General features: G+C 39.9%; 2 protein-coding genes across 16 annotated transcripts in view; one reads left to right on the top strand and one right to left on the bottom strand.

The window, feature by feature from the left end:
• The window catches only part of acss3 (acyl-CoA synthetase short chain family member 3), a 74,699-nt gene that overhangs the window by 32,479 nt on the left and 29,332 nt on the right, over positions 1 to 12,888 (top strand). The window contains exons 10-16 of one of the 2 annotated variants that reach the window (XM_079870225.1): positions 3,595 to 3,690; positions 3,886 to 3,949; positions 5,859 to 5,940; positions 7,363 to 7,485; positions 7,582 to 7,681; positions 7,762 to 7,937; positions 8,061 to 8,136. In XM_079870225.1, coding sequence (XP_079726351.1) covers positions 3,595 to 3,690; positions 3,886 to 3,949; positions 5,859 to 5,940; positions 7,363 to 7,485; positions 7,582 to 7,681; positions 7,762 to 7,937; positions 8,061 to 8,136 — 717 coding nt within the window. Of the gene's footprint in view, positions 1 to 3,594; positions 3,691 to 3,885; positions 3,950 to 5,858; positions 5,941 to 7,362; positions 7,486 to 7,581; positions 7,682 to 7,761; positions 7,938 to 8,060; positions 8,609 to 12,888 lie in introns of those variants that run through there. The other variant, XM_079870226.1, reaches the window with a different exon arrangement.
• ppfia2 (PTPRF interacting protein alpha 2) overlaps positions 8,899 to 12,888 on the bottom strand; it is a 199,689-nt gene continuing 195,699 nt past the window's right edge. For all 14 annotated transcript variants that reach the window (XM_079870217.1, XM_079870219.1, XM_079870220.1 and 11 more), the window contains 3 exons: positions 11,359 to 11,439; positions 9,841 to 10,069; positions 8,899 to 9,031 (listed from right to left, as the gene is read on the bottom strand). In XM_079870217.1, the coding sequence (XP_079726343.1) occupies positions 11,381 to 11,439 (59 nt within the window). In that variant the 3' untranslated portion in view covers positions 8,899 to 9,031; positions 9,841 to 10,069; positions 11,359 to 11,380. The remainder of the gene's footprint in view (positions 9,032 to 9,840; positions 10,070 to 11,358; positions 11,440 to 12,888) is intronic.

Here is a 12,888-nt window from a genome sequence, read left to right as displayed (position 1 = left end):
TGCGTGGACCCTGGCACAGTCTGTCGGTTTTTGACTCTGGTGAAGTTTATCAGTCCACTAAATTAACTTTACTTGATGGCAGGTGGCTGGCAATAACTGGTGATGGCAGGACATGAACTTCAATTTTTGTGTCAAAAGACTCTCATTTAATTAGCGTTCTGACCAAAACTCGGTTAAGCACACCTGCTCACTCCTTTTCTTTGATTAGATTTTAAAATGTTCAAGTTTTTTGCACCCAAAACATATGTTGTAGTTTTCCATCCTATTTCTGAACCTTACAATTAAACATGTTGTATTTTATACCGTACCTTAAAAAGGAATCCGCATGATTTGACTTGACTAACAATGGAGCACAAGAGAAAAAAATGTGTAAGAAATGTATGTTGGTAACACAAAGCTATGGGATGATTTAGGGTGTAGTGCACGAGTCTCACATTTATGAGAATTTTATAGGGATGAACCAATATGAAATTCGGACGCCTAGTGCACTAGAGGGACAGCCGTTTTTGCATAGTTTGCCCTTCCTGTTTCATAATAATGTAAATAAAACAAATTATACTCAAATATCTACAATAATCAACATGGTACCAATATATTGTGTAATCATAATGACATTTTTTTATTTTAATTAATAAAATAATGTTGAAATTAAATTTGGTATACTTGTATTATGTGGTAATTGCTTAAGAATCCGTGTTTTTTGTTAACTAAAACGTAAGCTGTTAAAAAGTAATTTGTTATTGATTGAAATAAAGGTAAAATAAAATAAATTATAAATATTAGACAAAAAACGTAACTTAAATATAGGCAGCCAATACAAACCAGCACTGATTCGGCTACATAATAAGGATCTTAAAATGTTATTATTATAATTAAATGTCTTCTTGTTGTGTTGTTGGGTGCAAGAATCGACGGAGTACAGGCTCCAATTTGAAATTTTATCGCGTAATGTTTTCTAAACTATTGTGATTATTTGTGAATCATCTATGATTGTATAGCCTGCATTGTTGTGTTTGATTGTGACTAGATTTTTTGAAGAACCTGGTCAGAAAGAATAATCAAATATATAGTTAAAAAATGAATTTGCTGTATCTGGAATTTTTATTTCTAGAAAATATTCCCATCATTAAAATTGCACTGTAATGTCACTCTTTACATGGTCGTCTTCTGGCCTTGGCGCTGACTAGGCAGAGCTTCGGATCGTACCACACAACACAAGTTTTGTACGTGACCATTCAGCACATAGTTATAGGCATCTAAAGATTTATATGTCCTCGGTTACTCTTTACACTCAGTTTCTCTATCAGGTAGGTGTAGATGTCAGGCCACTCAACTTGAGGTAGTGTTAACGTTAATCCTGTCAGAACGTCCATCCATTGAGTGAGCGTGTACGGGTCGGCCAATCTGGTTCCGTCTGTTAAAATGAACTTTTGCAAATGACAATCGTGGTCCTGGACAGTGAGTGACCTTACACATTAAGATAAAATCTGATTTTCTCCAGTCATTGTTAAAAAACAAGCTAACAAAACTTGCAAACTAGGGATAGTGAAGCGGCCAGGGGAATCGTTCTGCCTCCACTTAAGCTCCGCCCACAAAAAACTTCATGTTTACTAACTGAAAAGGGGTCTATAGAGTGGTGCAAGGATGACAGGTTTTATATGGGGTTTTTCAATTTATGAGTAAAATAAAGCCTGTTGTAAACATAACTTGACGATACTTTGATGTTTTGTTCTTCAATGTAAACTCACACCCCAAACTGTTTTATCTAGTTACTTTCTAGAAACATACGTTTCTAGTAAGTAAATCTTGAGGGAACCGGCTGCGAATTAAGGTGCATTTACACTACAAGCGACAAAGCGACACGAGAGTGGGCGATTTCCTGCGACACGAGCGACATTTGGACATTATTATTCATTTTACAGTGTTTTTCACCTGTTTTTTTTGCGTAAAAAGTAGTGAAGTAGACATATTTGAATGCAGCCTAATTGTTAAGATGATTTTGCATCTGTTTTGACACTTAAAAGCTCCAGTGCCCGTGCATTATAATCGCAGGGAAAAGAGGGACAGGCACATTCTTCAAACTTTTCTTCAAGAAAATTGTACTGGTTTGGAATGGAATTGTTGTGAGAGTAAATGACCTACATCCTAATTTCAGAAATAGCAGACTTTTCTGCTCTCTGTGTGTGTGTATCTACACACTGTGCGTCACCTGTGAAAAGTGTTTGAGCTTTCTGCATTACTCACATATGTCAGCGGTGCCAGACAGACTCGTGTCGCCACACGCTGCGATGCCAACAGTTTCTGCCTCACTCTCTGCCTCCCTATTTTTACCAGTTTCTCTCACTCTTCATCACTCTCTCTCTCTCATGCTGTTCACAGCTCTCCTGTAGCATCTGGCTCCGAGACAGATGACGAACAAGTCTTTTTGGGGGGGAAATGCTTTGTTCTGTGTCGTCTACTTGATTGTGAAATATTTTTAACTTTTGTGATGTTTATTTATAAGCCAGACGTAATTTATGCAGGTACACAAACGCAGATATGTACTCTGGGTCAGTGCAATGTGAACGTGCTGTCCTGTTTTACAGTACATACTTACTATACGTTCTTGCATTACTGTGGCAGAAACACACCTGATGGAGTTTCCTTGAAGTGTCTGTGCTTCTGGATGTGTCATTTGAGGTAACTGCTGAAGTGACGTACATCCGAGGAAACTGATTACGGAAAGAAAATAGGGTGCGGACTTGTTTTAATCCAACAGTTGTTGATTGGATGGAGGCGGATATGAATGCGATCTTGTAGTTGATGGACCTTTTTCATGGCATTTCCACAGTAATTTAATCCTGTAACTCATTTTTGAACCAGCATGGGTGACTGGTCACATATACTGTTATATGAATATTTTGAATTAGCTTCATGTAATATTTCTATTTAGCTTTATTTTTATTTCAGTTTTAATCTTTATAAAACTTCATTTATTAATGATTTTGTTTTTTAAATTAAATTTTTTTTATCTGTAACTTTTATTTGATATTTTATTTCATTTCAGCTGTATTTCAATGACTGAAAACTATTTGTAATAGTTACAGTTTTAGTGAACAATAACTCAACTGAATTTTTCACATTAAGATGCATTTATAAATGTGATTATTATTATTGCTATTAAAAGATGAATAAATAGAATTTCCATTTCATGATGACTTAAATGGCAGCTAGCTCAGCGAGGGTCTTTTCAAACTCTGACATTCCACGACCTGACAAACGCAGATTAAACATGTTTCAAGTGCTGGTGTTACATGTTACAATTATGCAACAGTCTGAATGTAGTTTTGCATCACTATTGTCTACCCTCTCTCTGACCTTTAGAATTAAACGCGTCACTGTACCTTTAAGATGTCTATAGATGCCCTTTCTTCTGATTAGTTAAACTCTTTGCATGGGAAATGAGCAACAAGACCCCTTCAAAGTCGCTGAACGATGAAAAGTCATTGATGTGCAAATATCGGTAGACATATATGTTAATGAGCTTATGTTTGTGACATGAGTGCCTCCTTCTGAATGACCTGCTTATGCAGCTTTCACCTGTCTCTGTTGTAGAGAGCGGCTCCTCCATCACTGCGTCCTGTGTGGGTCTGGGCTGCTCACTCGCTCCCCCTGCCGGTACGGCCGGGAAAGCCGTGCCTGGATACGACGGTGAGATCCCTCTACATTGTTCTGTGGCACTCTTCACGTGACACGTGTGAGGCTGACCATTTGTTTATTACAAACTCTTTGTTGTTGATCAATGAGCGATTATGTCTCAGAGCTCCTTTTGATTGATGTTTGAGGTTGTAATAGCTAGATAATTCAATAAATGACTAAAGCACTTTCTTTATCTTTGTCTCATAGTGACAGTGATTGATGATGATATGCAACAGGTGAAACCAAGGACTCTGGGAAATATTGTGGTAAAGTGAGTTATTTTAATCCTTTCATTGTTTTGTTTTCATCGATCGAGACAGTAGGAAGGGGACAGAAGGGAATGGCAGTAGGATCAGGTTAGATGAAGGAGATCTCAGTGTGTTTGGAGCTTATGCACTTACCGTGAGGCCACATCACGATACAAACGTCATGGAGCATCAAGATGCATTACTCCTCAAAAGCATGAACGTGAAACTAAAATGGACTTTTTTTCTAATAGCCATTCTCTGTTTTAATTCACAATTAATCAGTTCATCAAAATGTAACAAGTTGCTCCCTCTTTAAAACGAAATTGCCAAGCCATTGCATTCAGATGGAAAATTCAGCTTTGCACCACAGGAATAAAGTACATTTTAAAATATGTTAAAATAGAAACCAGTTATTTTTTAAATCGTAATGATTATACTGTTTATACTGTATTTTTGATCAAATAAATGCAGCCTTGGTGAGCATAAGATACTTTTTTCAAAACATTTTTTTTTAATGTCTCCCAAGTTTTGACAGGTACTGTATAAACTGTAAAACACACTGTAGAATATTCCAAATTGAGGTGCAGAAGCAAAAGGACACTCGGCACAACTTCATGAGGTGCATCCTGGGGTGATTTTCCTTCACCTACTCTTCTTTGTTGGTATAAATAGTTACAGTACAGTACTCATTTCAAATGTTTAAACGTCAAAAGTGTACACCTTTAGATCAAAAGGTCATGTAGAAACCGGTGAAATGCGTTCAGAATTGTGATCTCTGATCTCACTAAACAATGCTGATTTCAGAGCTTCTTCTTTAATTAAACTGTATGAAATACACAATAATAAGACTAAAAGATCAATACTCTGTTCTCCCTCTACTGAACTCTCCCCCTGTTGTAGACAGCCAGTCATATTTTGACAGGTCCAATGGGCATCCAGGCCTCCGCCGTGTCCTTAAGATGACAGCACAGCCCTTTTGTTTGATCTTCAAAAATAACTCTCCTTTTCTGTGCTTTCCACTTCAATGTCCACTCATCTTCCCTACACAATAAAAGATTTACTGACACAAAGCCAAAGCTGAAGAGAATCTTTTCATCACAGATCTGACTTTAAAATCTCAGTCTTTGTACGAGGGACATTAAGGCAGAGCCTGAGCGGAATGACTAATGGGGTCTCGTCTCACACCGTCTGCTTAGAAAAGAGTGTTCTTTCAGGCCTTCTTCAGGTGCAACCCACGTCTAAGCCTGGCGACGCGTCTGTCCTGAGAGAGGGAACTAATCTTGTACTTGTCTGTGTTGTTGTCATTTTTGTTCTCCGGTAGATTTGATGTTAATCAAGAGCGTGTTTGTTTGAAAGCCTGACGGATAGAAGCTCGGATTAAAAGGAAATTGTGTCTTATAAAACAAGACGACACATAAACACTTTCAGGAGTTGCACATACCTCTTTTTTTTTCTTTTAAGTATTTTGATTTACGTGCCCATCAAGGGTTATATATTTTAAAAAAAAGAGGAATTAGTAAAAAATAGAATGTATAGTGAAATGTTCTATATAATATAAAATGTAAATCATTAAAACAAATTATGACTTTATTTTGCGAAACACACACACGTACTTTGGTAACCAAACAGTTTGGTTATTGAATAACACCAAAACATTTCTTCAAAATATCATATTTTATGCTCTGCAGAAGAATGCAAGTCATACAGGTTTGGAACAACATGAGGGTGAGCAAATCTGTGTTTGCTGTTAATCCTCTGAATTTTTAATCCCCCATCACAATTTTTTTGTTTCTCTGAATATTGTCATTCATATTTATACTTGAAAGCATTTTCTGACCCTGAAAGGTTGAAAACATCCTATTCCTAGAAGCAAGTTCACATCTTGACATTTTTTTGTTCTTGTGAAAACATGTCTTTTTCTTCTCTCGTCAGGCTTCCTCTGCCTCCCGGGGCGGCTCTCAGTCTCTGGCAGAATCAGACGCTGTTTAAGAAGCTGTACTTCACCAAGTTCCCTGTAAGCATTCAGCTGTATACACGCATATATTCACCATCTGCTCTACTGTGACACGCATGCAAGAGTCTTCCTTCCAGTCCAAGTATCTTCCTTCATTTTTTGAGCAGCATTTTGTATCATCAGCATAGGCAGACTTTGGTCCAGTTATTGTGGGCAAAATTCAGACAGACCCATTCAGACAGGCAGTAAGGGACTGACATGCAAAGTGACCAGTCACAGTTTATGTTTTTATATGCGGATTAGGGGAAGGTTTATCTGGCGTACACCATAGCCTAATAATGAAGAAATGAAGAAAATAATCAAATAAGTGTGGTTTGTGCCTTTGTGATTTGAATTTGTATGTGTAAAATATGAAATAGTGAATTTTGTCATAGACAGAATATCTAATGAATGTCAATTGATACTTTGTGCCTCAATCAGGATCTGAGAAGGTTGGAGTCCAGCGGTTAGTTTTATGAGTGCTCGTAATATGAAAGCTGCGTACCCAACTTTAGGAAGTCGCCTAGCTATCCGATTAATGATTCCGACAAGCGTCTTCCAGGTACGTGTCAGCAGGTCCGTGAACGCGCAGTTTGATCAGGATGTCTATATCCATTTCTTTTGAAAATAATCAGGCAGGACAGTCATAATCTCATCAGAGGACGCACTCAGCATGCGCTTTTGATCATTACATCTCAGCTGCGGCTGGCTGCATTCAATCCACACGCTGATCGTGACGAAAGGTGTAAAAGATGTTTTGATCATTTGATGTATGTTTAATGAAGTACTGCTATGTTCTATGTAATTAGTTACAATGAACTGGAACTGAAACTTTGAGGCTTTAAAAAGGCCCAAAATGTGACACAAAAGTGATCCATATGACATGCACACTACATTGTGAGTATTAGGAAGTCCTAAAGTAAGAGAAATGAACCGACAATGTTTGGTAGAAGTAATGTTTTTAAGGTGGTATATTAGGCATTTTATTTACATTACATGTAACTAGAAGTGTATGTTTTTGTTGGTACTGAATATAAGAACCTGACAGAAGTACACTGCGGCCTGAGAATAAGCAAGCACGTAGTGTACATTCATTGCATTGTAAGTACAAAACTTACTGAAATAGAATTTCAAGGCTTTATGAGTAGGCTTTATATTCCACTGTTGTGGTATCCTTGGAAAAATGTAGTATAATGGTAAAATGTCTTTGTATATGGGTGTTTATACTTTAATAGACATCACTGGCATGTTATGAAATAGCTATTGTAGAAATAAGCAAAATGGATTGAGCTGACATGTTGTGATGTGTGCTTTTATGGGGTGCAGCGCCATCCAGCAGCTCAAAGAAATATTACGTATACCAGTCATGAATGTTAGTATTAAAAAATATCTTCAAGTAGTAGTTTTTGTATTGAAAAGTATTTTTATTGTACTCCCTCCTAGGGTTATTATGACACCATGGACGCAGGGTTTGTGGACGAGGAGGGCTTCTTGTACATCATGTCTCGGTCCGACGACGTCATCAACGTGGCGGGTCACAGGCTGTCCACCGGGGCCCTCGAAGAGGTCTCACTCACGACACAAATAACAACCACCACAAGCATCTTTGTTGTTGCCATACTAACAAACCATATATTGTGTGTGTCCACGTGCGTCCTTCAGTCTGTCCTGCTGCACCCTGCCGTGGTGGACTGTGCTGTGGTGGGGCTTGAGGACCCCCTGAAGGGACATGTGCCTCTGGCTTTGTGTGTGCTCGGGAATGGTGAGAAATGAAGAAAATAAATATATATATAAAAGAATACACTTTATTGGATGTATATTTGTGTGTGTGTTTGTTTGTAGGGTGTCAGAAGAGTGAAGAAGTGCTGGTGAACGAGATGGTGAAATTGGTGAGGGACACCATCGGGCCGGTTGCGGCTCTCAGGAAGGTCGTCTTTGTCAAAGCTCTTCCCAAAACCCGCTCGGGAAAAATTCCACGATCGTCTCTCGCTAACCTGGTGAACGGCAAGCCTTTTAAGGTATTTTCTTGACATGATAACTGTTATTAAGTTGGTGGACAGCTGCAAATGCTCTTGTTCAGTGAAAATATTATGGGACTGCAGAGCTTTCTAATTTGGATGTTTGTAATGTGAAATTTATAGATCAGTCCCACCATAGAGGATCCTGAGGTCTTTAAGGACATTGAAAAGATGCTGAGAGAAACTGTAAAAGAACCTGGTAAATAATTTACCATCAGATATGGACACACACACACACACACACACACACACACACACACACACACACACACACACACACACACACACACACACACACACACACACACACACACACAGACCTTCCTCTCTAAGATGTGAGATTTATTTGCAATAGAGGAACGTGGTTCCCAATAGAATGTATTAATAATGTCTAATTTTTTATATAATTGTATACTAAATTGTAACAACAACAAAAAAGTATTTCATTAATGCTTGTTGATAAGATAAGTTGTATTTGTTTAAGGTTTTGTATTAGTTGGACCAAATGAACACCAATCAAATAGTTGTTTGAATAGGTGAATGTTACAAAAATACGTCCGGTTTATATTTATTTCACCCCAATATCAGGAGAAAAGAGAAACAATAAGAAGTTAGATTTATTTTATGTAAAGAAATGTTTTTCTATTGTAATGTAAAAAAAATAAAAATAATTTAGTTGTCCTAAAAGTTGGCTCCATTTTCATGAAGTGAAATATTGTTATCCTCCTTTTGATTGGTAAAATATAAGCTGGACAGTTTTTGTGAGATTCACCCTGCAACACACACACTGCACTATAAAAAAATGAATGGATCAATCAAGGTGAACCAGTTTAGTATCAGTTTGAAGAAATGCATTGTAAAAAGATTTCCGACAACGATTGTTATAAAGAAAACCTATTTGAGTGTACTTTTATTGACAATTAAAAGTTCTTTGATCACCACATAGTTTTGACCAAGATACAATCAGTAATAAATAAAAAAATGGACACAAAATAAAACGATTCTCTGTGCGTGCAAAACAGGGATGTACAAACTGTCGAAGTGTCAGAAATAACTCAAAGACAGGAAGTGGAGGGCTGTACAAGAGGTGTTCCCTGCATTTTGAACACAAACAAGAGTTGGAAACATTTTTTACACCAAAGTAAGTCACAGCAAGTAAGTGTACGATCACTACGAGCTAAGCCTGTCTTTTGGAGATTTTCCCCTAACGAGAGGCCGCGGGACACTATCGAGACGAGGCCGGCCGATCAAAGGTCAGCTGGCCGAGCGGTCGCGACGGGAAATTTGATCACGAACTATACGTGTTTTACATTGTTTCTAACCAAACCAAACAATAACACGTGCGAGCGTACGCTTTAAAGTCAACACGAGAGTTAAACATATCCAATTAACGACGTCCTTGCGGAAAATGTAAAAACGTAGGCTCCCGAAAGTAACGTAGCCATTCGCGGGGGTGAGCGTCGAGGGTGTTTCAGGAGGGCCGAGTCACTTTTAGGTTTTGTACGTCTGTTATTTGAGTTTATGCTTATTATTTAGTTGGACATAGTTTCCGAACAAAATCCAGTCAGATGTGTGTTTTTGAAGGGTTTGCGTCACGTAGACTCGGACGGGTACGTATCGTTTTCGGGCGAGGGGCTTTCAATCGGCAAACCGCAACGTTCCTCAAAACGCACGAAGAACGGAATGAAAAGCGTCTCTCGGGTGTTGGGGGAAAAGGCGTAACAGCAGCAGCGTTGAAAACCTTGACGTTAAAAGACGCAATGTGCACAAAGTCTGAACGTGTGGTTTATCTTTTTATATATAGACACGTGTATGTATATATATATATATATTTCTTTATATTCGTTTATGTATTTCCATTTATAAAAGAGCTTTATTTATAGTGATTTACAGTTGAACTTACACATCCCCTGTAGAAGAAATACACAGTACTCAAGCCGAAGGAGGCGCGTGGCGTAGAAGACGACAGAAAGGGCGAGAGCGCGTCGGCATCTGCGGCGGAGGAGCGGGACGGGGGAGGTCGGCGGGCCTTCACCATCCCCTCCTCGCCCTGTCCTCCGCAGGCTTCCGTTGTTCTCTTGGCAGTGTGACTCGTCAGAATCGTTTGTTCGGGCCAACTTGAAGGTACGACTCTGGAAGAAACATCAAAGTAACGTTTTACATGAACACAAGCGGTCGTTTGGATTTAGGAACACAAACAGTTTTGGGGAAAGGAACTCGACGAGAGATGACACTGTACGACAAAGAGGCAGTCAGTGGATTTTGAACCGTGATAAGTAATGACAGTACTTATTATGTAACATTTTTCTCTCCAGAGTTTGTGGAACGTAAGCGTGGGAGGAGGAGACAGTGGAAGAGCTCGGTTCTGAATCTTGGAGAAGTAATAGCTGGTCACAGCTGGGAAATGTGTCTTTGAGCAGTGGTTGTTGTGGCCGCTTGGTGTTTTCATTCACATTCAGGCTCTGATGTGAAGTCCTGTGGTCATTCAAACACTCACCAGGTGTGTTGTGGGTTGAGTGGAGTGGCGGGTGGGGAGAAGTAGCTATTGTCCTTTAGCAGTCTTGCACAAAGTTTGTTTGGGTGAAGGCTATCTGATTGAAACAATTGTCTTTGACTGAAGAAAAGCTCGAATTGTATTTAAAGCAAGCAACCTTGAAAACGTGTTTGTTGTGCTTGTTGGGAGCGGTGCACTGATGAACGACGAAGCGGTCTTCTTAAGGTGATGATACACAGGGCAACTTTTTGAGCAATGTTGCCGTCAACGGGCAACCAGATGAGACACGGGGACCACGACCAATCGAAATTATCAGATAGAAATTTATTGGCCATTTTCAATGGGAAAGTGCCCAAGCAACAATTGCTCAAAAAGTTGCCCTGTGTATCATCACCTTTAAGGAGGTCTGACCGCTCTTTCAGAATGCTCTGAAGTGTCCTGTTTACATCAGAAACTGTTGCTCGAGGAAAGCAGCATGTAGTTGTATCCCTGCTGCTGATATTTGTGATTATGGAGTTATGCACTATCAGAGCTGTATCTGGGGTGGAGGAAGCTGGTGCAGCAATGTGTTGCTGGTTGTTTGGATAAAAATGTCCCTTTTTTGTAGTAATATTCCACTCCTGTAAGTTTGTAATTTTAGTGTTTGTGTCAAGCTTTGTCGGCTGAAGTCGTAGTTCCATGTAATAAGAGCGTAACGTCACGGCCGTTTGCTCGCAGACACGGTCGGTGCGATCATAAAGGCCAGCGCGTTTGAATTGCGTGAACACTGTCTCGCAGATGCTGGTGCACTCTCGTCACTTCAGTGGATGGATTGTCGATGCGAATGCAATTCGTGAAGTGTTACTTATTAGGTATATTGATTTTATTTTGCAGATGGCAGAGGAGAGGGGCAATGTTGGTTGTTTTATGTGTATGGGAGTCACTCACAGCTTGAAGTTTTGATGTTCTCTCAGCAAGAGTAGGTCCTCACAGTGGAGCTGTCCAGACGCTGTACTGCTGATGGTCCAACTGCACAGAAACAAAGATACTGAGAGTGAGTGAGTGAGTGTGTGTGTTTGTAGTAAAAAAATGTGCGTGTGATTGTTTGTTTGTTTCCACTCCTGGCCGACCATCCATCCATAAAGTTTGTGAAAGCACTCTGGGTTTTGATTGTTTTCATTAATAACCTGTTTTTCAGGTGTGGAAGTCAGACTTTGAAAATGAGAGTACCTCAATGATGGTGAGGCCCCTTGGAGGTGTGTTGTAGCTTTTTGGTTCAGGTTTCAACTACTGCTGAATGAGTGGTTGTATATTTAACAGGATGATGTGGTATAATGAGTATTATCAGCATCACTGTGAGACTTTGTTTAATGTCCCCCCCCATAAGGAATACATAAAGTTATTTAGAGCACATTGGATAAAGGGAGCCAAGTGGCTTGATTTAGAATAAGTAGATATTTATTGTATTTGAGGTGATATGAAAGAAATGAGTAGAGCACAATGACACGGTTAGTATAGTGTGTTTGGTGTAAGTGGTCAACATCCAAACACAGAGTACAGAGGTGTTAAAGGGGGGACATGAATAAAACAATGGTCATCTGTGCTTTTGAGAGAAAGCACACAAAAATGAGTGTATGAGCAGTGGGTCAAGAATGATATTTGACCTGGAACACACAGTATCTGTAGTGATTGGTCGTAGGTAACGAGGAGGTGGAGCAGCAGCGTGTTGTTTCCAGGGTTATTAATCTGTAACGAGTAAATGGTGTGTAGAGCGTCAGGTGACTTTGCAGAAGGCGCGCGGTTGGTCGATTGAAGATGAGATTGTGATGCGGCTGATTGGGTGTGAGGTACATAAGCAGTCAGTGAAGCTGTAGCGGCAGCGGAAGCGGCAGTCATCGCGGGGCAGCCGTCGCGTGAAGACCGGCTCGTGTAAAGACAAGCGACTCTACCTGCGCGACTCACCCGAGAGACGACACCAGAGAGGACACGGGCAAAGGAAGGTACTTCTCTCATTCTTTGCCTTCATTTCTACTGCCTTTACACACTCACTACACCTCCAACTCCTCTGCCAGGTATTTGCTTGCTTTCTCTGCAGGATCCAATTTCACACCGTTACTTGCTGCTTCTCTGTGTTCCGCAAGGCTTGGAGCTACACTCTTCAGGTTTGTCATCCTCCAGGAACACGACTTCTAATCCATATACACAATACACTGTTCTCTTCAACATTCCAGCACACATTCCTAACTAAATACAACATCGTCTCCAGCTGCTTAACACTGCCACTTAACACACCAATCACCACAAATTCACAGGACCCCCCCCCCAATCAACCAAGGCATTCTTTCATAGAAGACTTGGTTCTTCTGTAAACTACAAACTCACTAATCTGGAGAGATCTCCTCAGAAAAAGAGTGTAGGACACCACCTTGCACAAACATCTCTCCTTGCTTATGTATGCTTCCCCCCTCCCTTCCCCCT

The sequence above is a fragment of the Squalius cephalus genome (genome assembly GCF_949319135.1).
Source record: "Squalius cephalus genome assembly, chromosome: 4".
Classification (NCBI taxonomy): domain Eukaryota; kingdom Metazoa; phylum Chordata; class Actinopteri; order Cypriniformes; family Leuciscidae; genus Squalius; species Squalius cephalus.
The sequence above is the reverse complement of the archived record's forward strand: the minus strand, read 5'-3'. Positions and strand labels throughout refer to the sequence as shown.